Raw genomic sequence first — 25,884 nt, forward strand, 5'->3', positions numbered from 1 at the left:
GTACTAATGAACCACATCTCCCAAATCTCTTTTTGAAAACAAAAAACGGCAAGAAGTGCCCAAAGGAAATTTGTGGGCTTAAGGTGGTTCCCAGGAAATTTGTAGGAGAAGCAAAATATCCTGGGTATTGTGGGAAGCCACATGCTATCAGCAACTGATTTTATCCCATATTGCTTTTATTTCTTTGTGTTAGCTGTCCTTGCAGGCTGAAGGTATGGGGTAAACTTTATGGGGGAAATTGAAATAAAAACCCACTTGCACAGTTAACAGCATAACAAAATAATGGTTGACTTCCCAATCCTAAAGAAAATGCCTTGTTTTACTACAGTTAAACATTCAACAGGGCAATGAATTTGCCCGGTGTGGGAATTGTTGATGGACTCAGTAGGGGCCCCCTGAAAAAAAGGGAGGGGAGCTTTATGACAAGGGTGAGGAGCACCAGCGAGCCTCCAAATGTGGCTGGTCTTTGTAGCCCACATCAGCACTGGCTAGTGTGGCTAGGGGGAAGGGGCGAGGGGATTGGTCAGCCTCCCACAACCACTGGAGGGCCAGAGATCCCATCCTGCCCTCCACTCTTCTAACTTTCCCTTACCAGGCAGGAAAAAGCAAATCAAAGCTACATTCACACTATGCACTGAAAGCGTTATGAGACCACTTTAAAGAGCTATGGCTCCCCCCAAACCAAGATTTCTGGGAACTGTAGTTCGGGAGTTAGGATATCGCCCCCATTCCCCCATCCCAGGGTTGCAAATTGCAGAGTGGTTTAGCAATCAATCCCTTTTCGCAAGGAACTCCGGGAATTGTAGCTGTAGAGCCTCCTAACCATCCTCAGCATCTTAAACAAATTAAAGTTCCTAGTACAGTATTCTTTTCTTTTTGGGGGGAGGGGGGGAGCAGAACCACGATTGGTTTAAACTTTAAAGCAATATGAAAACCAGTTTAACGCATGTCACGGATGTACTCCAAAGGCCCAGCAGGCCTCGGACTTTTCCTCTCCGTTGCTAGGTAACCGCTTCCCGGCTCGCACTTCCGCCTTGGAGGCTGCGGCGGATTGGCGCCCTGCGATGATGCCATCGGCCCGCGCGACTCTTTCCTCGCCGCTGCCCCAAAGGAAGGAAGGCAAGAAGACGGAGCGGACGAGAGTCAGCTAAGTCGTGGAGCCGCCGCCGCCCGTCCCTCCCTCTCCTAAGAGTGTGAGGCGGGAGGATCCCGGTAATGCTTGGAGGCGGGGCGGTCCCGAGGGAGTTCAGGGCGCTGCATGTGGACCCGGTGCCCTCCTCCCCGTAGTGATAATCCCCACAACAGCCCTGCGGAGTAGGCTGGGCGGATTCGTTGGGGCTCGCCCGGCTTCTGCCTGCCGCGCCCCATTCTCACCCCCACGCAGCCAAACAAACGGGTGAATGGATGACCGGCCCTTTGGGCAGCCTGGAAGAATTGAGGCCGCCTGCCTTTTGCACTGCAAAAAATGCCCCTGCCTGGCGACTGCTGATGACTGAGCTGCTCTGTGGTTCAGCTTCCCAGCGCACCGTCCATGGGGTCACCAGAGCATCAGCCATGCTCCTGCTGTTGCTGAGTTTCCCTCCTTTGCCCCTGTGAATGTCGGGCTTAAGGAAGGCCCTGCAGAGGGTGGCAGGAAGGATCTCTGGTTTGGTTAGTGGTAGAGCGTGGTCTGCAGGTAGCATCTCCTCCAGGTAGGGCTGGAATCCTGCCTGAATCCCTGGAGAATTGCTGCCAGTCCATGCGGGTGGGCAAGACGGATCAATGGTCTGACCCTGTATTGGTCACCTTCCTATGTAAATTTTTTAGGTAAATTCAGATGGAAGACCTTTGTAGGATTAGACGGTGCTTTTTTATAGGGGTACTCAAGAGTATGCAGTACTAGCACCATTTTTTTCTAGAAGAAAAGCATTGGTTAAAAGTGTCGCACTCACTGTAACAACATGGTAAGTGCCAGCACCTTTACATAAAAGGTACAAGAGATTTTAGACTGATGTCTGTGTTTCATAGTGGCAGGCAGGGCCTATCCTGTGGAAGCAAAGTAGCTTCAGAAATTGTTGGTGCTCAGCTGTGATGTCTGGAAGAAAGGATGCCCTATGTCTGAAAGTTGTTCTGATTTCATAGAAGCTGTGTGCTCTATCCCAACAGCATTCATTTCACCATTTAAAAATAGGGAAATGCTACCAGTGCTGTGCCATTTCATGTATTCTTTGCTGCTGCCGCTGCTGCTACTGCCTGGGCCCCCTCCTTGGCAGGTGGTGGCTGTATGTTGAACAAGCTACAGCAAGACCCATTTGCAGCAGTTGAGAATTCAAATCAAGTTGTGGCTACATGTGAGACCTAGAGGGACTGACTCCAAAACAGATCTCCCTGTCAACTTTGTGAAGCATCCTATTTCATCCCTGAGCTTGCAGCAAATGCATGCCAATGCTAAGCCACTGTGGCTTTAGCAAGCATCTCTGCCCATGTGAATGGTTAATAATATTGTTAATATTAATATTGTCTGTAGTGTTAGGAAAGCCCCGGGAAGGCCCAGAAGACTTTCTTGGTAGCAGTGGGAGCTGTGCTTACAATTCTCTGAAATGGTGCAAGCATTTTCTAGCACAGCCATCAATAATGGCATGAATATGTATGATGTTGCATTAAAATGATGCCCATGAATAAATTAAGCATAGGCAGATGACTTATGAAGGAAATTGTATCAAACTGTAGCAATTGTTAGGCATATTTCTTCCTTGGAGACACTTGTTTTCTTGGAAGTTCTCAGGTTTCTCTTTGGGAAGAACTTTCCATTACCGCAGGGAGGGGTTCACCACTGAAAAGGTCTTTTCTGCAGGAATCACCCATTGCACCTCACTCAGGTCTCCCTTTGTTTTTAAGGACACCTACATCATAAGACGGGACACGGGTGGCACTGTGGGTTAAACCACAGAGCCTAGGGCTTGCCGATCAGAAGGTCGGCGGTTCAAATCCCCGCAACGGGGTGAGCATCCATTGCTCTGTCCCTGCTCCTGCCAACCTAGCAGTTCGAAATTATGAAGTGCAAGTAGATAAATAGTTACCGCTCCGGTGGGAAGGTAAATGGCATTTCCGTGTGCTGCTCTGGTTCGCCAGAAGCAGCTAAGTCATGCTGGCCACATGACCCGGAAGCTGTATGCCGGCTCCCTCTGCCAATAAAGCGAGATGAGCACTGCAACCCCAGAGTCGTCTGCGACTTTACGTAATGGTCAGGGGTCACTTTACCTTTACCTTTACCTTTACATCATAAGACCAGGCCAGCTTCTCAGACTAGAAGCCACAGTCACAGAGTAGCAAGGACACATGCTCAGCTAGAGGAACCCCAGCAGTCCGGCTGATTTAGCTGTGATTCCTGCATTGCAGGGGGTTGGACTAGATGGCTCTTTGAATCACTTGCAACACTATAGTTCTGATTTTGTGACTCCTAACTGCATGGAGAACATTTTAAGCTACTTGCTGCTATGCAAAGGTTAACTGGTTGCTGCAGCATTTAGAAATATAGTGGTGGAGAGGAGACAAACGGAGTAGACTGTTTGCAGGCTGGAAATGAATAACTGATTCATTGGTGGTAGTAAATGAGCCTTGATCTGATTTTAAGTGCACTGACAGTAGAATTTATTTTGCATTTAATTGCTTTCTTAAGCTGCTGAGGATGAGGTGGTTGTTAACCAAAAAATTACATAGGTTCCCACCAAATCATCTCAAATGGGCAGAAGACTCAATTATATTTATTGGGTTAAAAAAAAGCAAGCAAGCCCATAGAGCACTGTATATAACTGGAATTGGTAGTTTTTTTTGTCATTTTTACCATAGCTTATATCACCTCTTTCTCTTCCCACTTCCCATTTTTCAGCAATGGAAGTACAGTAGATGTGATTCCCATGCCATATAAACCATCTTGATTCATTATTAAATTCTTTTTATTAATCTACAAAGAATTTGAATGGCTAAATCAGGTGCTCAATAGTCATTTCCTCTCTGCTGTAGCGCTATAAATACGAGACTAATTTACGAGCCTGAGATGCCAAGATGAGAAGGGTTCTGTCGGCCTTCATCTTTATGACTTTGTGCTACGACAAAATGGGGAAGAGCCCCCCCCCCCGATAAAACATGCCATAATGCACACTCTCTTTCTAGGTTCTTAAGTAAAATGCAAGCCCCCTCAGAAAGCTCCGTGCCTCCTCGTGGCATTGGGGAAAGCAAAACCTGTCCTTTGTGGGGTTCGGTTGCTGAAAATGGGATCTGGGCAGGAACAGCACAGTCTATTAAGCTGTTTTTAAAATACCTTGAGAGTTAGAGCATCCATGCAGGGACTCCTGAGATTCTGTTCCATACAGAGGGAGAAGAGGCAGTGCAAAATAGATTCCCCTCTAATAGCCAGCTCAGGTGGTTGGAGACCAAGAAGATAGAGCACCAGGTTGAAGAGGAAAGTATCCACATGTAAGCTGCAAGACATGCAACGGAAAAAAGGAGGCATTGAGGATGGGCCAAAATTCCTGTTTGAAATCCTTACACAATGTGCTAGCCACCTGGGGGGAGGCCATAAGGGCCAGGGATGCTGTGCAAGAGCTGAGCTCTTCTCAGGGGATGAGGATATACTGCACCCTTTTTGTTGCAGGTCCCCTTTCTGCTCATAATGACACTGACTTTCTGAGCCCATAGCATTTACCTATTTATTTAAATTTATGCCATTTGATTGCTTTAAACAAAACAAAAAGCAGTTACCGTATTTTTCGTCCCATAGGACGCACCTAGGTTTTTTGGGGGGAAATAAAGGAATTCCCCCCCCCTTTATTTCCCTCCCAAAAGCAGGTCGGGGAAATCGAACCAGGTTGAGGAACAGCGGGATGGCGGCCCTGCGCCTCCTTGCTGTCCCCTGAGCTTGTGGGGCTGGCCGATGTTTGTCCGGCGGGCGGGGCACTCTGCTTCAGGGTGCCTCTCGCGCCAGGCGGCAGGCTGCTATCCGCAGCGTGGGGAGCCCTGCGGGGAACTCCCGCAGGGCTCCAACACGCTGCAGATGTCTGTCCGGCAGATGGGGTGCTCTGCTTCAGGGTGTCCCTCGCCCCGGGCGGCAGGCTGCTATCCACAGCGTGGGGAGCCCTGCAGGGAACTCCCGCAGGGCTCCAACATGCTGCGGATGTCTGCCCGGCGCGAGGGCCGCTCTGCTTCAGGGCGCCCTTCGTGCCGGGTGGCAGACTGCTACCCCCAGCGTAGGAGTTCCCGCAGGGCTCCAACACGCTGCGGATGTTTGCCCGCTGGGCAGAAGGCTGCCATGCGCAGCGTAGGGTGCCCTGCGGGAACTCCAGCAGGGCTCCATCACGCTGTGGATGTCTGCCCGGCGGGCAGGGCACTCTGCCTTAGGGCGCCCTTCACGGCAGGCGGCAGGCTGCTATCAGCAGCGTAGGGTGTCCTGCGGGAATTCTCGCAGGGCTCCAACACGTTGCGGATGTCTGCCCGGCGGACGTGGCGCTCTGCTTCAGGGCGCCACTCACGCTGAGCGGCAGGCTGCTATCCGCAGCGTGGGGAGCCCTGCGGGGAACTCCCGCAGGGCTCCAACACGTTGCGGATGTCTGCCCGGCATGAGGGGCGCTCTGCTTCCGGGCGCCCTTCATGCTGGGCGGCAGGCTGCTATCCGCAGCGTAGGGAGTCCTGCGGGAGTTCCCGCAGGGCTGCCTAGGCTGCGGATGTGTTCCTGAAGCCTGGAGAGCCAGAGGGGTCGGTGCTTCAGCGAAAGCCTGCATTCGCCCCATAGGACGCACCCAGATTTCCCCTTCATTTTTGGAGGGGGAAAAGTGCGTCCTATATGGCGAAAAATACGGTACCAAAAAGATAAAACATTAAAATCCAGGGCAAAAATACAACAATACTTTAAAACATATAAAAGTTACAATATAAAAACAGATTAAAATTTCTAAGCATATGGACAGGTTTATCAAAACAGGAATGCTTTTAGCAGTCACCAAAGGAATACCGGGAAGGCACCTGCTTGATATTAAGAGACAGGGAGTTCCAAAGTACAGGTGCTTCCACACTAAAGGATTGAGTTCTTACAAATGCAGACTGGGTATGGAATTTTGTTCAGGGGTGGGAACCATGAGGGTCCTCTAGTCCAACACGTTTCAATGCAAGGATCTTTTGCCCTATGTAGGCTGAAACCCATCACCTTCAGGTGTCTCAAGTTATCCCAGTGGAACAGACTCCCTTGGAAGGTGATGGTCTCTAGTTCACTGGAGGATTTTAATCAGAGATTGAGTGGCCACCTGTCAGGGATGCTTTAGACAGATTCCTGCATTGCAGGGGGTTGGACTAAATCAGTGTTTCCCAACTCGGGGCCACACGGCCCCCTGGGAGCCCCCAGGATATTCCAAGGGGGCCACAGGTGAAAATCCCGTAAATGGGGGTGGGGCACAGCACAAGGCTAGGGGGCCACAGAGGGAAGTGAGAAGTAAAGGGGGGAAATCATTTTTTTAAAAAAAATCCTGATTGACTGGCTATCTGCTTGGCCAATCACAAGTGGGTAAGGGGGTGGCCAATCAGGTCCTAATGCTCCTTTTTGCCACATGGGTTTTCTTGGAGCAGTCCTGGTTTGTTTCTGGAGGGAGAGGGTGATTGCTGAGCCTCCCATTTTGACCAGTAGAGCCTGCTGTCCAGAACCCCAGGTCAGGTGAGTGCAGTGGTGGGGCAGCAATTGATAGGGCTGGGCAAGCCGGAGCTGCTTGTTGGTGCCTCCAATGTTGGATGCAGTGGTAGCCTGGGCCTGACTCTGCAAGGTGCAGGGTGCAAACCACCCCAGCACCTAGTGGATCAGGGCCTTTGGATGTTGGCAAGGGACGCAAGGCCCGTTGGCCCAGCTCTGCAAAGCACCTGGTGAAATCCACCCCGGTGCCTAGCTGAGTAGGGTTATCTGGTGCTTCTGACTTGCATCTAGTAAATAACTTCTACTCAAAAGAAAGCCGCACTGAGTTCAGTGGGCCTTACTCCCAGGTAAGGGTGTGTGGGGCTATAGTGTTTTATCTAGGCAGCCAGGGCTTCTCTGAATGACAAGATCTTTTTGCACCAAGTCGGCGAGGACCACTTTCTTTTTAAAATTCTCCCATATATACAGAACTCCCTGTGCGCCTTTTGGACTGTATCTGTAGGTTTCCACCTCTGTCAAATAACTAGGGTCAATTAAGTATTGTTTACTTTTTTAATACATGGAAGATGGATCTCCCTCAGGAGGTTCTGGATTCAACTTCCTTGGTGGTTTCTAAGCAGAGGTTGGATGGGCATCTGTCATGGATGCCTTAGCAGAGTTTCCTACATTGCAGGAGGTTGCACTAGAAAGATGATTCTATGTTTTTCTGCTTCAACAATGTTTCATTTTGTTTCTATCATTTTATGTACAGTGGTACCTCGGGTTACATACGCTTCAGGTTACAGACTCCGCTAACCCAGAAATAGTACCTCGGGTTAGGAACTTTGCTTCAGGATGGGAACAGAAATCGCATGGTGGCAGTGTACCGCAGCGGGAGGCCCCATTAGCGAAAGTGGTGCTTCAGGTTAAGAACAGTTTCAGGTTAAGAACAGACCTCCAGAATGAATTAAGTACTTAACCCGAGGTACCACTGTAATTGTACTTTGTATAAATTATAAAAAATATAAATTTAACATGTTCTATTTACAAACAAAACATTTAAATAGCTAACTTTCTACCAGTAGGATGGAAGGAGGCATGGGTGTAGCCAGGACTTTGGTTAGGGGGGGCAGAACCTCAGATTTATATTGATTTGTTACTTAGGGGAGACAGCTGCTCCCACCTGCCCGCTTTAGCCATGCCCATGGGGTGGGCCACAGGAAGGAAACCAGGTTGGAAGGGAGCCATGGTCGGAAGAAGGTTGGGGAACACTGGACTAAATAGCCATCAGGATCTCTTCTAGCTCTACAATTCTGTGATTCTACTATGTTCCTTCCAGAGGCAAAACATCTGTTTATACAACTTTTGTACTAGGACAGTAATGCTTTCTTCAGGTATTTTGCATACATAGACCTTAAGCATCTAAACCCAACTCTACCCAGTTAGGGCACACAGTTAAGCAAAGTAATGGAGTTGGGTCTGTACAATACTGGAAATCAAGGGACGCTAGCCACCCCATCCCTTAAGGAAACCATCAAGGAATAAACGGTACAGCAATAGAGTTTTATGAATATTTGGAAATGACAAAAAAGAATGAATTATCTCAATCCTCAAGATCATTCAAAGCTCAGTGCAGGGATGGCTAGAGGTTTGCCTGATGAATCTGGGAGGGGGGAGGAGGAGGAGGATGAGGAGGAGGAGGGGGAGAAGAAGAAGAAGAAGAAGAAGAAGAAGAAGAAGAAGAAGAAGAAGAAGAAGAAGAAGAAGAAGAAGAAGAATTTATTACTTGTACCCTGCCCATCCAGCTGGGTTTCCCCAGCCACTCTGGGTGGCTTCCAACAAAGATTAAAAATACATTAAAATGTCACACATTAAAAACTTCCCTAAACAGAGCTGCCTTCATATGTTTTCTAAATGTCAGGTAGTTGTTTATCTCTTTGATGGGAGGGCATTCCACAGGGTGGGTGCCACTACCGAGAAGACCCTCTGCCTGGTTCCCTGTAGCTTTGCTTCTCTCAGTGAGGGAACAGCCAGATGGCCCTTGGCGCTGGACCTCAGTGTCCAAGCAGAATGATGGGGGTGGAGATGCTCCTTCAGGTATACTAAGCCGAGGCCGTCGGAGCATGAACCAATCTGGCAGGTTGCATGGGGGAATGGCTTATTCCCAGCAAAAACCCTCACCCCCACAAAAAACCCCTTCTCACTCTAGAAACATGGGGAAAGAAGTGTTGCAATGTTGAGGTCACATAACACTGTTTAGCAGCCACATTGCAGCACAGGTGAAAGTAGCAACACCACATGCATGCCCCAGCCAACAGTTTCCAATGAAGGAAAGTGGTGGAACTGGAGCCCCTTTTCAAACCATCCACAGCATAACTTGTTACCCTCTCCTGTTGCCCCCAAACTTCCTGTGGGGAAAGGGGAGGCCATAAGAATCCCAAGATGAGTTGCCTTCAGGAGTCCGGCTCCAGGTGCTGCCTTGAACTGGCGCTTCTCAACCTGGCAACAAAGTTTTCAGTTCAGATCCCCAAAGCAGAGTGCCAGGAATCAAAATAGAAGTGTCTAGCCGTTCCCATGGCTGCTGATGTCCCTTTGCTTTCATCAGTCTAGGAAAGGAGTTTTATTTGGCTGGGGAAGAGGGGCGGTCCTGGTCAGGAGCTGGTAGGCTAAATTGATATCAGGGGAGTCCAAGGTGTATTCATCTGACTTCTTATTTTCTGCCTGCCTTGGAGTCGTGTGTCTCTTTGTTTGTGCCCACCCTGTACCTTGCATTGCAAGGGAAGTAAAGTATGAATGAAATTCATTGCTTTGATTTGAAGTAAATAGGTAAAATGCAATAAAAGAAGTGTGTGTTGCACTTTCCAGTTAAGTATTGTTGCTAATGGGAATCCATCAATCACAGCAGATGTTCTAAGCGGCTGCTACCCCCAAGACCCTCTCATTGCAAGGAGTTGGACTATATGACCCTTGGGGTCCCTTCCAACTCTAAGGTTCTGCGATTCTATGCGGTGGAGATGATTCAATCTTTTCTGGCTGGTGCTTCCAGCCCTCCTCTGCCCTCTTGTGGGGCTTTGTCATTTCTAGAGCATCACTAATCCATCACAAAGGATGGCTTTGCCTTTGCCTTGCTGTGCCTTCTAAATCAAATTGTCAAAACCTATTGTGAAAAAACATCTTTGAAATGTTTTCTGTTTCTGGGCGAGAACTGAGACTATGACACAAGTGGGACCCAACTTCCCCACACTCACTTTCTGCGGGTGTTCAGGTCAACCCTCATTGGACACACCAGGGAGCAGTGTTAGAAACTCACAGCTAGGTCCCAAATGACTGCTTAAACCAAGGTTGTAGTCACCAAAATGGAATGTTTTGTTGTCATTTTTGGGCAAGATGGCTCTAAAGTCTTATTTTTCAAATGGTGGACTGACTTTGATTGATTCTCAGTTAAACATCTGGCTAGTTTTGATGACAATCTAGAGCTAGTTTAAAAGCTCTGAGAACTTAAAGAAGAAAATTCACTTCATTCAGGGACAGTTCCTGTATATATTGACCTATTCCAAGCTCTTTTTCTTAATGGTGACTGCTCCTGCTCAGGCTGCACAGAAAAAGCAATTTGGTTCCAGAAATTCATTCCAATTATGCAGATAAAATAAAACTGAAAGAATTCTACAGGATGGGATATTAGTGTGTGAAAATAATCCAGATCCAATGAGATATTGAGAGTCATCCTGGCACCCAGGCATCTTCGCTTGGTCGCAAGTGGTCAAAATACAGATGCAAAATGCGACTGGAGCCTGGCTAATTTCGAAAACTGCCAGGGAGTCAGCCTCACTGAGCTTACTCTGGAGTAAACCTGGGTAGATATGTGCAGGGGACATGCAAAACTCTGGAGCAGAAAATGGGAATTCTGTGTTTTGGGGAGCAGCTGGTGTTCTCTCTCTCTCTCTCTCTCTCTCTCCCCACCAAAAGACAGAAAAATACCTTGAGCTTTAGGGGACGTGGTTGCAAAACCAACTTCACCCAGCTCCCACCTCTACCCTGTACAATTTATTACTACTACTGCTACTACTACTACTAATAATAATAATAAAATCAAGAGACCACTGGGCCTTTTACATTTTAAAACATAAAATACATAATATAATTGGGGCTTTTTTCAGCCATAACTCACTGGAACTCAGTTCTGTCACCTCTCAGTTGGATGCCATTACCATTATAAGAAAACAAGGGAAGCATTCATAGTGAGTTCTGGCACCTCTTTTTCTAGAAAAATAGCACTGAATATACTGTAATAGTAAAAGTGGGGGAGACAGCATCCATTCCATGCTACTTTCTCGGATGTCTTTGATGCAGGGATGCTACTGCAGGCAGTGGGAACCCTTAACAAACTACTAAGACTTTTCAGCTGTAATGAAAAACCAGCAAAGCCTTTCTCAGGGAACTATAGGGGTTTGTCTAGGTACAGCCCCCTTCTTCCTCTCTGAACTACACTGCAAGGCTGTGTAAGTTGTTTTCACTGTCCCATCCCACACCTGCAGTGTGGGAACAGAAACCTTGGCCTACACTGTGAGGCTGTAGGTCTCTTCCCCCCACTTTAAGCTGCAATCAACTTTTCAACCTCTTAGCCCTACCAGCACCCCCTCCGTGTAAAATTAAAAAAATCGTCCAGTAGCACGTTAGAGACCAACTAAGTTTGTTCTGTGTATAAGCTTTTGTATGCATGCACACTTTTTCAGATACACTGAAACATAAGTCACTAGACCGTTATATATAGTGGGAGGGTGGGGTGGGAGTTTTTTCAGAAGGGTAGTAGGAGATGGGTGATTGACTCTATGGGTATGGTAAACCTGTTGATGACTGTTAACGACTGCAATTAGTCCTACAGGGAAAAGCAAGGGATAGAATGCAGATGACCAAAAATAGCTTTAGCCTATGTAATGAGCCAAGAATCCAATATCTCTATTCAGGCCAGATCTCTTCATAGTTTTCAGGTTAGTAACTGAATAGAGATATTGGATTCCTGTCTCATTACATAGGCTAAAGCTATTTTTGGTCACCTGCATACTATGAGAGCTGTTCTCTCATGTTTGAAAACTGCGCCTGAAAGAGGAGCCAAGAGCCGGAAAGTTTGCTCTTTCCCCATGGAGTTCCGCGGGAGTCTACTCGGGGCGGAGCTACGGAGTGGGCGGGTTGGAAACGGCCCCCGAGATTGCCCCTGTCAACCAGGCAATGATCCACTCCACAGCTTTCCTATCTCTATGGAAGAGCGTCGGGTAGTTCCGCGGCAGAGGCTGGGACTGCAGGTCCCGGTATCCCACGGGCGACGGGCTTCCTGCCCCTCCCCTCCCTTCTCCCCGCCCACTTCCGGTCTCCTTTCTCGGCCGGCCGTTCGCATCCTTGCGTTATCCCTGGGCGGCTTCCCGGCGGCGATGCGGCGATGTTCGTGCAGGAGGACAAGATCTTCGCGGCGAAGGTGCTGCGGGTCCGCGTCTGCGCCCTGGACGGCACCGAGTGGCTGGAGGAGGTGCCCGAGGACGCGGCCGTGGAGCGACTCAAAGAGCGCTGCCTCAAGCGAGTGAGCGGAGGGGAGCAGAGGAGGGGGCGGAGGGGAACGCTGAATGCTGGCCTGGCCAGGGGTCCTTATGTGCTCGGAGCGGCCCCGATCCTGCTGGGTTCATCAGCGGGAGGGGGGAGGCCTTGCAGAGCCAGCGTTGAAGCGGCGGCTGGTAGAAGCGCCCGCCTCCCCGCTTCATAGCTGTCAATGTTTTCCTTTTTTTAAGGGAAATTCCCTTATTCCGAATAGGATTCCTCGCAAGAAAAGGGAGAAGTTGACAGCTACGCCCCGCTTGCAGTCGCAGTTGTTGCCTCGAGAAGCTGCCAGATCCGACCCGTGGCCCTCTGGGGCTTGGAGTCAGGGGTGCTGCTATGCCCCCTCCTCCGCGAGGCCTTCTGCAGGTGAAGCTGGTGTTCAGCTGCGGAGTTCCAACCTTCTCTACCTTGCGTTCACTTCCTTCTCTCCCAGGGTTTTTCTGACCGTTTGTGATTTTGCAGAACATAGGGGCTGGGTTTTGTTTTGTTTTGTTGTTGCTGCGATGTACCTTGGAAGCGTTTGGCCCAGGTGGAAAAGACTTGCGTGCGCACACACCCCATCCCCGCCCCCAGTTTAGTAGTTTGATTCAGCTTCTGCTTCTTTTTACTTTCCCACCTCAGTGTGCACCCGGCAGCCTGGAGGATCCAAAATGTATAACACACCATAAATTGATACATGCTGCTTCAGAAAAGGTGCTGACCGACACAAAAACGGTCCTGGAGGAAAATATTCAAGACCAAGGTAAGGGAGTGTTGTGATAAGTAACACCCCAAGGAGTATCCAGATACCCAGACTGTGCAATTAGTCTTAAGCAATGGGCAGAAGTGTGCCCACCTGAAATGCTGTCTGGAGGACAACTTTCAGCTTCTTAAGCACTCGGGACACTGAGGGGAATGTGACTGTATTATTTACTGCCATATGCTGTCCTCAGAAATAGTATTAAAGTCATTACTCTGCAGGCAACTCCCCGTTTATGCACATTAAATATGTGCACAATTGTGTGTACGCGCATCATGCTGAAGCCAGAAGTGACCTGGAAGCATAATGAAAAAATTACTGAAGCATCACTAAAAGGGGGAACAGGGTGTTTGCAGGCTTTTTCAATGGGTTTCAATTATATTTCACTGATGTGTGCTGTGCCTCAGAACACCCATGTAAACGGGGGCTGCCTGTATTTCATTTCTCCCTGTGGACTCATCTTCTACTGGTGGGGGCATAACACAGCAGAATACTTTATCTTCCCATACCCCATTTGCAGAAAATGTGCAAGGAAGGCTTGTTCTCTGACTCCAGACAATTCTTCTCTCTCTAGATGTTTTAGTGCTAGTCAAGAAAAGAGCTCCACCTGCCCCTCCAAAAATGGTGGACATCTCTGCAGAGGAAAAAGTGAGTCCAGGGGTCTTGCGGGGTGGCTTCTTCTGGCCTTTGCCTTGACAAGTTGTAGAAAGATACCTGTGGCTCATCTGGCTTGGATTTCAGGAGAGAGTCCATCTTGTCAGCTTGTAGGAGTATTTCTGCTTCTTTCTTTGCATCCTTTAAGGCACAGTCTGCCTGTGTTTACCCTGTGAGTCTCTCTGTGAAAAAACAGACAGCATGGGAGCCCCTAAAGCCAGTGCAGAGCAGATCTCCCAGGGCACTGGGAAAATTTTTAAAAGTGAGGTTTAGGACGTAGGGCTGTGTGTGGCAGATGCAACTGATAGACTATATGGAACTGGCCGAGATGACTGGCAGAATCCGAGACCTGGGAGAAGAGACGGTGGAGGAAGACTGGAAGAAATTTAAGATTTATTTACAAAAATATTGTAAACTGTATGAATGCTAAGAAGGATGCCAGAGTATAAAAAACTTGGCACCATTAAGCTAGGTGAAGTGAAATATGAAGAGAAGCTAAATTTAAGAAAAGGCAAAGTTTGGGAAATTTTAGGTTATATTTTAATTTTTGAGATTTGAATTAAAGTTACCTAAATTAGAGAAACAACATCAGAAAATAGATAATAAGAATAGAAAAAAGGGGATAAATTTGCTGGATAGAAATTTATTGTCAGGAATGCAGGAGCGGGAGATGTGAGGGAGTCCAAGAAGTTGAGAAAATTATGTTAAAAGATGTGTGATATTATATTGTTTCTTTGGTATTGTAATTAAGATAAAAACTATCAATAAATATTATATTTAAAAAAATAGGACGTAGGGCTGTGTGGCTGAGTGTGTGCATGTTGGGCGGCAAAGGCAGATCTGGGCAGCAGGTGGGAAGCAGCTGCTCTCTCCCCCCTACCCCCCCCACCGTCTTTGAGCTCTATGTCCCTGCAGCCTATTTTGGGCGGTGTGTGCTGATCATTCAAGATCTCCTCGGTTCTATTTTTAGCTGCTTGCTGGCAGCCTTCCTATCCTCAATTGATAAGCAGGGTGTTTGTATGTCCCCAAGGGAGCAGTTATCACTGCACACATCTTGTAAGGCATTTTTTTTAAAGGGCCAGGGGATATTTTTTTTCCAACATTTTTGTGGAGGAGATGAAAAGAACTGCAAGGCAAGAGGCATGACTAGCTGGCCAAGAAAATGTGCATATTGGGTGGTTGGAAAAGGGAGGCTGTTGCGTCGTCCCCCCACCTGGTGGGCACCATTGGCAGAGAGTGGGAGGGTGGTTCCCTAAAGGAACTAGAAAGGCTCCTCAAGAAATGAAACCCTCATTATAAGTGGAATGGGCATTTCCTTTCTGGAGGAGCTGGTTCTTGTCTCATTGATGTCTGCTTCTTTGAAGGAGATTGCTGCACTATGCAGACAGCATATTTCACTTCTCTTTTAGCGGAAACAGGAACAGAAGGCACCTGACAAGGAGGCAATTCTGAAGGCAACCACCAGCCTCCCGTCCCACAGTGTGGACCGCAGCGTGGCTCACCACAGTATGAGGGATGTGAGTACTCTGCTCCTCTTCTGGGCTGCTACAGTTTGGGGCCCATCAGCTCTGCTCAGCGATCTTTAGTAGTCACTACTCTGCTGGCTAGGGATGCACGTGGTGCTGTGGTCTATACCACTAAGCCACTTGGGCTTATTGATTGTAAGGTTGGCAGCATGATGGGGTGAGCTGCTGTTGCTCTGTCCCAGCTCCTGCCAACCTAGCAGTTTGAAAGCATACTAGCACAAGTAGATCAGTAGGTACCGCTGTGGCAGGAAGGTATACTCGTCACAGTGTTTCGTGCACCAGAAGTGGTTTAGTCTTGCCACATGATCTGGACAATGCGATTAAAGGAATTAAGGTGGGGAGCAAAGCCTATAAATTGAAATCATTCGCAGTAATCACTGTGGAAGATCCGATAGTTTTGTTATCTGAAGTACAGTGGTACCTTGGGTTACAAACGCTTTGGGTTACAGACACCGCTAACCTGGAAGTAGTGCCTCGGGTTTAGAACTTTACCTCAGGATGAGAACAGAAATCGCGTGGCGGCAGCAGTGGGAGGCCCCATTAGCTAAAGTGGTACCTCAGGTTAAGAACGGTTTCGGGTTAAAAATGGACCTCCGGAACGAATTTAAGTTCATAATCAGAGGTACCACTGTATTGAGGAAAATTTTAAAAATCAACCTAGTATCAGGTTTTAAATTAAGTAAAGCAAAAACAAAACATATAGTTAAAAATGTCTCAGGACAAGAGAAAATGAAGATAGAAGAGAAGGCAGGTATAAATATTCATTAAAAAGTGAATTCTTTAGGAATTTGGCTAACAGCAAAAAATATAAATATAATTAAAGATAACTAAAAAACATGGAAGGAGATAAAGAGGAATTTAGAGATTTGGAGAATAATAAATATGTCATTGATAGGAAGAATATCATTGATAAAAATGAATGTGATAATAGAGTATTGTCAAGAATATGTAGCTTGTTGCTTGAATGGGATACTAAGGATGAAGACGTCAAATACTTGGGACATAATATCCAAATGTCAGATTGGAAAAAATTGTGGGAAAATGATTTGAAATTTACGGCTTGTACATTGTTAAAAGAAAATTATATGAAAATGATATACAGTGGTATCTCGGGTTACATATGCTTCAGGTTACATACGCTTCAGGTTACACACTCCGCTAACCCAGAAATAGTGCTTCAGGTTAAGAACTTTGCTTCAGGATAAGAACAGAAATCGGGCTCTGGCAGCGCGGCAGCAGCGGGAGGCCCCATTAGCTAAAGTGGTGCTTCAGGTTAAGAACAGTTTCAGGTTAAGAATGGAGCTCCGGAACGAATTAAGTACTTAACCTGAGGTACCACTGTCTAGGTGGTATTTAACGCCAGTAAAATGATCACAAATGTACAAATCAGAAGAAATGAAATGTTGGAAATGTAAAGAGGTAGATGGTACATTTTATCATGTGTTGTGGCAATGCAAAGTTATGAAGAATTTTTGGGAAAGGGTATATAATGAATTGGGACGCAGGTGGCGCTGTGGGTTAAAGCCTCAGCGCCTAGGACTTGCCGATCGAAAGGTCGGTGGTTCGAATCCCTGCGGCGGGGTGCGCTCCCGCTGCTCGGTCCCAGCGCCTGCCAACCTAGCAGTTCGAAAGCACCTCCGGGTGAAAGTAGATAAATAGGGACCGCTTACCAGCGGGAAGGTAAACGGCGTTTCCGTGTGCAGCTCTGGCTCGCCAGATGCAGCTTTGTCACGCTGGCCACGTGACCCGGAAGTGTCTCCGGACAGCGCTGGCCCCTGGCCTCTTAAGTGAGATGGGCGCACAACCCCAGAGTCTGTCAAGACTGGCCCATACGGGCAGGGGTACCTTTACCTTTACCTTTTTTTATATAATGAATTGAAAAAAATGCTTAAAATAACTTTTGTTAAAAAGCCAGAAGTCTTTTTATTAAGAATAACAGCAAGGGAAATATCCCAAAAATATAAAAATCTATTTATGTATGCAACCACGGCTGCACGAATATTGATAACCAAATGCTAGAAAGAGGAAAAAATTATCACGAAAAAAGATTGGCAAATTAAGTTGATGGAATATATAGAGATGGCAAAATTAACAGGATGACTCAGAAATCAGGATAATAACAAATTTAACAATGAATGGGATTTTTTTTTCTTTTTGCATATATGTCAAAGCATTGTATACAAGTTGATACATCAGGATTCAAAAAACATTTGCAGTATTATGATGATAGATAAGAATTAGATATATACAGATGGAAAGTATGACCTGGACATGCTTGATATAACCAAAAATAATGGAACCATGGAGAGGGTAGAGGGAAGTCACAGGATGGGGAAATTCCCACATTGCGATATTGTATCAATGTTTATTTTATATGATGTTTGTTATGGAAAAACTACTTTAAAATTTTATTTTTAAAAAAGAGATGAGCACCACACCCCATAGTCGATTTCAACTGGACTTAACTGTCCAGGGGTCCTTTACCTTTACTCTGTTGGCTATGAGCACCCAGGGACAGCTGCTCCCTCCTGCCCTTTAGGAGCCCAGTTTACAAATTATGGTTCTGTTTAGCCATCATTAAACATAAGTGATGGTTCACTGCAAAGTAGTTGCATGCTTCTGTACTAATGAATCCTCGCTGGGTCCCTACACTGCTCCTGCTATTGCCACATCAGAGCATACACAAAGCTGGGTCTGGCTCCCATCTTGCTGGAGTCAGGGAAGCAGAAAAGGTACCCAGTTCAGACAGCTCTGGATTCTAGCTATGGCTGCCCGTCTGTCAGTGTCATGCGTGGAAGGTTGGCTGCTTTTGAATTTCAGACCAAAAGGTATTCTCCACCCCTGTGCTAAGCCATTATTTATTTATTTATTTATTTATTTATTTTTACTATACGCTACAAAAAAAGAATAGAAAAAAAAGAAATAGAAACAATACATAACCATACATAAAAACAATTTGTCTACACAATTTTCCAGAATGCAGATTAGAAAGGAAGAAAGACAAAAGATAAAAGAAAGAAACAAGAAAAAGAATGAAGAGAAAAAATACTTTTCATAATCAATTATTCCAAATTCATACTTCAAACATTACAATATTTAAATCCTAGTTAAAATATTGTAAAAGACTTCCACCGCATTCACCACGCGTCTCTTGGTTATCTAATTCACCTTTACATCTGTTCTTCAGTCCCTTCCTTTCCTTAAATTCTTTCGGAGTCCATCTAATCTTTGTATTCTCTGTATTCTTCACAAGGTTAGTCTAAGCACAATCAAACTTTCGTATTTGATCCCTGTTTGTGTAAATATTCATTTAAGCATTCCCATTGTTTCTGTACCATAGTTTTAGATTTATGCCTTATTATATCCGTCAATTTTGCTAACTCCATAGTTTACTTAACCATTCCTTTTTTTTGTTGGGATGTTATTTACTTTCCAGTAACTGGCCACCAACATTCTCGCTGCTGTTGTTGCGTATAGGAATATGTTAATTTTATCTTTGGGGATATCTTTACTCAAAATTCCTAATAAGTACGTTTCTGCCCTTTTGTTATATGAAACCTTTATTATTTTTTTAATTTCTTCATGGATCGTTTCCCAGAATTTTTTGATCTCTGAACATGTCCACCACATATGGTATAGAGTGCCCTTCATCTTATTGCATCTCCAACATTTATTACTAATCAATCTATTCATTTTTGCTAGTCTGTCTGGTGCCATATACCATCATTTATTTTTAACTATGGTTGAATGTCACTAGCAAATCAGGCCAGTGATTTGGCATCCTCCTTTTCTTGATGGAACTAATAACTTGTGTGTGTTGGAAAGCAATCAGGTTAATAAGATGTTGTGATCTGACTGACTATTTGCAAGATTTCATGGATGGTGCTTTTCTACTATTAGCGTAATATGAGTGTATTCTTAAGCTGCACCTCTTTCCCCGGGCCTTTGACACCTGAGCCCCACAGTGTTTTTCTGATTTGAACATTGTATTGTTGTTTTATTGTAACCTACCTATAAATCTTAGGGTGAAAAAAAGGTGTTTAAGAAACCCCCCATACCTTCCTCACCCCCTTCATTCTGCTCAGTACTCTTTGCCCTCCCTCGCTCCTGGCACAGGAACAAGGGTGGAAGGTGCATGCCTGACAAGTGACCTACAAAATGCTTTGACTGCCTTCCCTCTTTCAGTTCCAGACGGAGCTTCGGAAGATCTTGGTTTCTCTCATAGAAGTTGCCCAGAAGCTGCTAGCTTTGAACCCAGATGCAGTTGAGCTCTTTAAGAAAGCAAATGGTACGATGGGGTGTTTTCTGACCTTCTTCCTAGGACTTACATCCTGAGGTGTGTTTGGTCCACTGGTCATACAGAGGGGCTGACATGGCTCCTTCCATGGACTGCAAGCACTGTTTTGGAGATTGGGAAGGTCTGGGGAAGTTTAAGCATGGAGGGAAGCAAGTGCCCCCCTGCTTTCACGAGTAGCGAAAGATGCCCCAAGCACACATGGACCTGCTTTTCCCCAGCGCTGATAGAGCTGAGGTGTGAACTGACCTTGCCATTCTTGTCCCTAGCCATGCTGGATGAAGATGAGGACGACCGAGTGGATGAGATTGCCTTGCGCCAACTGACAGAAATGGGCTTCCCAGAAAGCAGAGCGGTCAAAGCCCTTCGCTTGAACCAGTAGGTGTCCCTGGCAATTGAGCCTCCCCTTGAGATGGGTCCCTGCCCCCCCCCCCCCCACAGAAGACTGTAAGTGAAGACTCATAGAATTGTAGAGCTGGAAGGAACCCTGAGGGCCATCTTGTCCAACCCCCTGCAATGCAGGAATCTCAACTAAAGCACTGATGGCAGATGCCCATCCAGCCTCTGCTTAAAAACCTCCAAGGAAGGAGAGTCCGCCACCTTCTGAGGGAGTCCATTTCACTGTTGAATAGTTCTTACTGTCAGAAAAGTTATTCCCAGTGTTTAGTTGGAATCTCCTTTCAACTTGAATCCATTAGTTCGGAACATACTCTCCAAAGCAGGAGAAAGCAAGCTTGCCCCATCTTCCATGGGACAGCCTTTGAGATATTTGAAGATAGCTATCATATCTCCTCTCATTGTCCTCTTCTCCTGGCTAAACATACTCAATTCCATCAACTATTAAGACTTGGTTTCCATATCCTTGATTATTTTGGTTGCCCTCCTCTACACACCTTCCAGCTTGTCCATAGCCACAGCACTCATTGAAATTAACCAACATGACAACAGGAGCTATAACCCTTTATATTGAACTTGTGCTTCACTTCTGAGGATGAGCTGTTCCCTTTATTAAGCATTATATATATATTAAGTGATGGTCTGATGACTTGATACCAGTAAATGAATCTGAATTGGAGAGGCTCCTTCTCCCATGATTGCATTGCTATTTGGAATTACTATTGTATAGGTATGCTTATTTTTTTTAAAAAAAAGAAAGGTTCCAGGGAGAGCCACCATGTGATTTCTCTCCCTGTTCCCTTTCCAACATATTCCCCAAGCATATTATAGGTTTTATGAGCCAGGGGGCTGTTGCTGGTAGACAGAAGTGCAAGTGAGTGTGAAGAGGTGGTTGGCTGCCTGTTTTCAAGTGACAGGAGCAAGTAGAGTTGGCCACTTGCTGCCTCTTCAGTTTTGTGAATACACAGAATAAACAGAAGTTGTAGCTTTCTGCTGCTCTTGAGGGCATTGGTGGTGAATGGTGAATGCTGGAGCTTAGAATGGGAGGCGCAGCCAAGTTTCCAGGTTGAATTAGCCAGTTGGCGTTGAGTTCTGTGAGCACTTGCCATAGTTCCTGCCCCTCTATGGCTTGCTAAAGGTCCCCAGCAACACCCAGGTCTCTGTGTTCCAGGTGTGCAGTTCCACAGAGTTTCAGCTGTCCTTCATTTCCTCCAGCTTGTTTCTGGTGCACACGCATAATGCTCTTTCTCTCCCAGGCTCTCTTGTCTCATAGAATCATAAAACTATAGAATTGGAAGGGACCCTGTGGGTCATCCAGCCCAACCCCTTCAGTGCAGGAAGCTCAGCTAAAGCCACCCAACCTCTGCTTAAAAACCTCCAGTGAAGGAGAGCTCACCACTTTGCAAGGGAGTCCGTTCCACTGAAGTACAAAAGTGTGGCTGGTAGTCACTGTGGTTTGCAGGGCCACTGGCAAAAGTGGCAGGAGCCAAAGTCCACTGAGAATCGGCAAAGGGTAAACCCCCACCCCCACCCCAGTTTGTTTCTGCCCCAATGTTGTTGGTGCTGTTTCCTTACTTGTCAACTTTTTCACCCAGCATGTCTGTGACTCAGGCCATGGAGTGGCTGATTGAACACTCGGATGACCCCACCGTTGATGCCCCCCTGCCAGGTCAGTTCTCTCTGGAAAATGCCTCAGTGGAAGGAGTGGCAGGCCCCCCTGCCCAGGCGCTTGAGGGGCCCAACCAAGAAGTCGGGAGAGAAGAGCCAAAAGATGAGCTGACAGAAATATTCAAGAAGATCCGCAGGAAAAGAGAGTTCCGGCCTGATCCGCGGGTATGCTTTCTGTATGTGCACATGTATTCTTTTGGATTTTGGTGTGAGAGTCTGCTGATGCCACTGGAAATGGTCCATAAATTCTCAGTCCACAGTGTGTCAGATTCCCAAAATGGACATTTGATTCTATACAATGGGGGTATTTTGTGGTAACTGCTTTTTTAATCTGAAAGCTGTGGCCGTCTGTTCCCCCCCCCCCCCCAAAAAAGCCAACATGATAAAAATGCTTTTGGGTAGGATGGTAACCATTTAGAAATTCTTCAGCTTCCCACCTTGTCCCCTGGGCTGTTGCAGGCATCTCTAGTGCTGCTGCTGTCAAAACACCCACTTCAAATTTTCCAGCACTGAGACCAAAAGGGCCCAATCTAGCCTGTGATATATTTTTGCATCTCAGAGAGTGGTGACAAGTGGGGCTCATCAAAATCAATGCATACCCTTTTACAGACAGGCTTGTGTTTTACAATCTCCTTGCTCCTAGAAACTTGGCCTCTCTCCTCCTCTTCTGCTACGTACTTGGGTATGGCCGTCACCTCCTGGCCCTTGTATGTTGTAGACCTTTGGAAGGGCTTTGCCCTTGCCCCTGACATAAGCTCTGTGGTTCTGCTTTCAGGCTGTCATCGCCTTGATGGAGATGGGCTTTGATGAGAGAGAGGTGGTGGATGCCCTCCGAGTGAACAACAACCAGCAGAATGCAGCAGTGAGTACCTGTACCATCATGCCTGGGGGCTCTGCCTATTCTCTTTTGCCTCCCAAACCATCACATGCACCTTGGGTGATGAGCCTCATGATGTGGGTGAATTCTTTCAAGGTCCCTTCTATGGGGAACGTTTAGCAGATGGCATGGCTTTTTCCTAGATGCACCAAGAATGGATCCTTGCATTTGAGAATGTGGAGATGCATGTAATTTTCCCTCTTTAAAAAACCCGTGCCACCCCAGTGCAATTGAATTGGCGCAATCCTTGATCCTTGCCATCAAATGCAGTAATTCCTGCTTAGTGGAGAATTTTATAAAGCTGCAGCTTATTTCAGTTCATCCTGTTAGGACTCCTTTGGGCTTGGGAGTTGGAAGCCACATGTGAGGAGCTAGTGTTAAGCGGGATAGCACATGGAAGTTGCAGTGGGTGGCAAATGCCAAGCCTTATACTGGAAAGGACCATTGCTGGGCTGGGGTGGTAGTAGTAGAGAGGGGTTAGAGCAGGTAGCCTGCTTCTGTGTGAAATCTCCATTGGCTTCCTTGGAGCTTGTGTTCGTCTGCCATGCTCTTGTTTCCCTCATCAGAAAACAAATGTTGTTAGAAGATGGGTGCTCTGTAAAAGCAAGCGAGGAGTGAGGCTGTTGCACTGGGGGGCTTTTCTTTAGTTCATCTGGTTGGCCACTGTGAGGACAGGATGCTGGGCTGGGTGGGTCTTCTGCTTCATCTGGCCACCAGATTCTCTAGAAAATGCTTGAAAAGCAGGACCGTGTAGCAGGAGAAATTGTCTCCTTCCTGGGTGAGCTTCTGCTGCTTTCAGTTAATCTCTTAAGAAACTTTGTCTGTGTCTGAATTGTAACCCTTGTTTTTGTGCGGAAACTGTACTAAGACTTCCAAACTAAGCATTAAAAAGCAGAGCCATGCGTGAATTGTGTTTACAGGGAAAGGGAAGCACAGTGGTACCTCAGGTTACATACGCTTCAGGTTACATATGCTTCAGGTTACAGACTCCGCTAACCCAGAAATATTACCTCAGGTTAAGAACTTTGCTTCAGGATGAGAAAAGAAATTGTGTGGCGGCGGCGCAACGGCAGTGGGAGGCCCCTTTAGCTAAAGTGGTGCTTCAGGTTAAGAACAGTTTCAGGTTAAGTACGGACCTCCGGAACGAATTAAGTACTTAACCCAAGGTACCACTGTAAAAGGATTTGCTGCCTTAACATATTTCCTTCTGACTTGCTCTGCAGTGTGAGTGGCTGTTGGGAGACCGGAAGCCCACCCCAGAAGACTTAGACAAGGGGATAGATCCTGCCAGCCCCCTCTTCCAAGCCATCCTAGAAAACCCAGTGGTACAGTTGGGACTCACAAATCCTAAAACGCTGCTCGGTCAGTACTCTTGTGCCATGGGAAATCTGTGTGGGCTGAATTAGTATGACTCTTTGTAAAGGGACCCCTGACCATTAGGTCCAGTCGTGGCTGACTCGGGGGTTGCGGCGCTCATCTTGGTTTATTGGCTGAGGGAGCCGGTGTACAGCTCACTAAGCCGCTTCTGGCGAACCAGAGCAGCGCATGGAAACGCCGTTTACCTTCCTGCCGGAGCGGTACCTATTTATCTACTTGCACTTTGAGGTGCTTTCGAACTGCTAGGTTGGCAGGAACAGAGACCGAGCAACAGGAGCTCACCCCGTCTTGGGGATTCGAACTGCTGACCTTCTGATCGGCAAGTCCTAGGCTCTGTGGTTTAACACACAGCGCCACCCGCATCCCTTTGTGTTAAGCAACCCCAAATCCTGCAGTATCTCAGGAGGCTTACAAAAAATGGTATTGCGTTTCAGATAAGAACTTAAAGACGGCAACAAAATGGAATCTGAAGCAATTAAACTGCAAAAGTAGTTCAGCCTATTGGACCAGTTACTTTTTGTAAGGGAATTTTCAGTCTCTCCAGTTGATGCTTGTTTTGGCTGCTTAACTGAACTCAGAGTCCAGGTTGGAAACTGAGATGGGGAAATGCATAAAATGTTGTAGTTTATCTTGTATCTTATAAATTGAACATCCCCACCCTCCTTTCTTTGGCAGCCTTTGAAGACATGCTTGAAAACCCTTTAAACAGCACTCAGTGGATGAACGATCCGGAAACAGGGCCAGTCATGTTACAGATTTCCCGAATCTTCCAGACGCTGAATCGCACATAGGAGGAAGAGGAGGAGGAAGAAGAACAAGATGAAGAACAAGAAGAAGGGGGGAGGAGTAAACATCCTTGCTTGTATGGTCATTTTGGACTCTTTTTGGCCCCGAGTCTCCAGAAGAACAAAAAGGGCAAATTGTTTACCAGGAGAGAGCAGAAGTAGTGTGTTGGGTGTTCACTCTTTGCATTTTGGGGTTGCTGTGTCACCCACTTTTTTGTTTGCAGTTCTGGCTTACATACTGTGTGATTATTATTATTATTATTCCACACACACACACCCCGTGTTAGTGGAAGATGGTTTGAAGACTTAGGTGTTTGTTTTCTTTCAAGTGTTTCTATAGAAACAGGAAATTATACATCTAAACACATGAAAAGGTGTTCACAGTTATCTCAGAATGTGTTTATTGAAGAAATGAAAAGATAATTCATGTTTTTAATGTTCAGACTGAGTGCAGAGGCCTCTTCCTGACTGGCCCCACAGTGTCAGCTCCAGAATGTTTGTTTCTCCTCATACAGTTACCTCTGCACTGAGATAACAAATGCCATTCTGGCATTCTGTTTTTTGTCATTGTGGAATAGAGAGACCCTGGAAGTAACCTTCCTCACCCCATCTGAAGGAGCTGGCATTAAGAACATAAGAATTGGTCACCTCCAGCTTTTTCTTTCTGTCTGAAGCCCTTCTGAGGCCGGGCCTGGTTTTGGTCAGGGTTCCTTCGCAGAGAATAAAACACATCTTGCATGTGGCTGTCTGTGCTAGTTGTTTCTTGAGGGCAGCATGACCGGGTGGGGGTGAGACCAAGTGCTGTTGGACCTCTGGGAACAGGGTTGGTTTATGCCTACCCTAAGAGCAGATTTGGTGTAACCAAGAAAAGCTGATTTGGTGGCTAGGAACAGGGTAACTGAATCAAGGCCATAACATATCTTCAGGAACATGTCAACGCAAGTGTTCAGGAAGGGTAGCGAAGAAGGATAAATCCTGGCATTAAGCGGCTAATATCATGTACCTTTGGCCCTGTGGGAGAGGGGAGAAGTGTGCCGTTGTGTTAATGTTCCCTCATACTCAACTAGCAGAGAAATATTTAGCTTTGCACTCTCCCTAAGGTGCAACTAAACACCCTAGGCCAAATGAACCTATGAATTGGATATGGAGGAAGCAGAAAAAAACCAGTGTGAATGCACCTATGCATGCAGAGGATTCCTAGTTCAATGCCCAGGTACAGCTAGGAAAGACTCCCTGCTTGAAACTCTTGAAACTCTTGAAACTCTTCCACATTGGGGATGTAAGTTTCCAGGTAGGAGTTGATCACAGCGAGGGTTTGCCAAATGTGCTTTCCTCTTAGCATGTTTCTCCC

The 25,884-nt window shown here is 46.5% G+C and overlaps 1 protein-coding gene across 1 annotated transcript; it reads left to right on the forward strand.

Moving 5' to 3' along the window:
• Window positions 1-9,924: 9,924 nt before the first annotated feature.
• UBAC1 (UBA domain containing 1) lies at window positions 9,925-25,275 on the forward strand. Its single transcript, XM_083722407.1, has 10 exons — window positions 9,925-12,203; window positions 12,839-12,959; window positions 13,531-13,604; window positions 15,020-15,127; window positions 19,322-19,424; window positions 19,700-19,808; window positions 21,422-21,659; window positions 22,270-22,356; window positions 23,595-23,733; window positions 24,424-25,275. The coding sequence occupies exons 1-10, from the start codon at window positions 12,066-12,068 to the stop codon at window positions 24,537-24,539; spliced, it is 1,233 nt and encodes a 410-aa protein (XP_083578533.1). The 5' UTR covers window positions 9,925-12,065; the 3' UTR covers window positions 24,540-25,275.
• The last annotated feature ends 609 nt before the right edge of the window (window positions 25,276-25,884 follow it).

Source organism: Podarcis gaigeae (assembly GCF_964106915.1).
Source record: "Podarcis gaigeae genome assembly, chromosome: Z".
Taxonomy (NCBI): domain Eukaryota; kingdom Metazoa; phylum Chordata; class Lepidosauria; order Squamata; family Lacertidae; genus Podarcis; species Podarcis gaigeae.

Coding starts and splice junctions, on each gene's coding strand:
- UBAC1 (XM_083722407.1), top strand. CDS start 12,066: ATGTTCGTGCAGGAGGACAAGATCTTCGCGGCGAAGGTGCTGCGGGTC. Junction 15,128..19,321: donor CTCACCACAGTATGAGGGAT/GTGAGTACTCTG, acceptor TCCCTCTTTCAG/TTCCAGACGGAGCTTCGGAA. Junction 22,357..23,594: donor ACAACCAGCAGAATGCAGCA/GTGAGTACCTGT, acceptor CTTGCTCTGCAG/TGTGAGTGGCTGTTGGGAGA.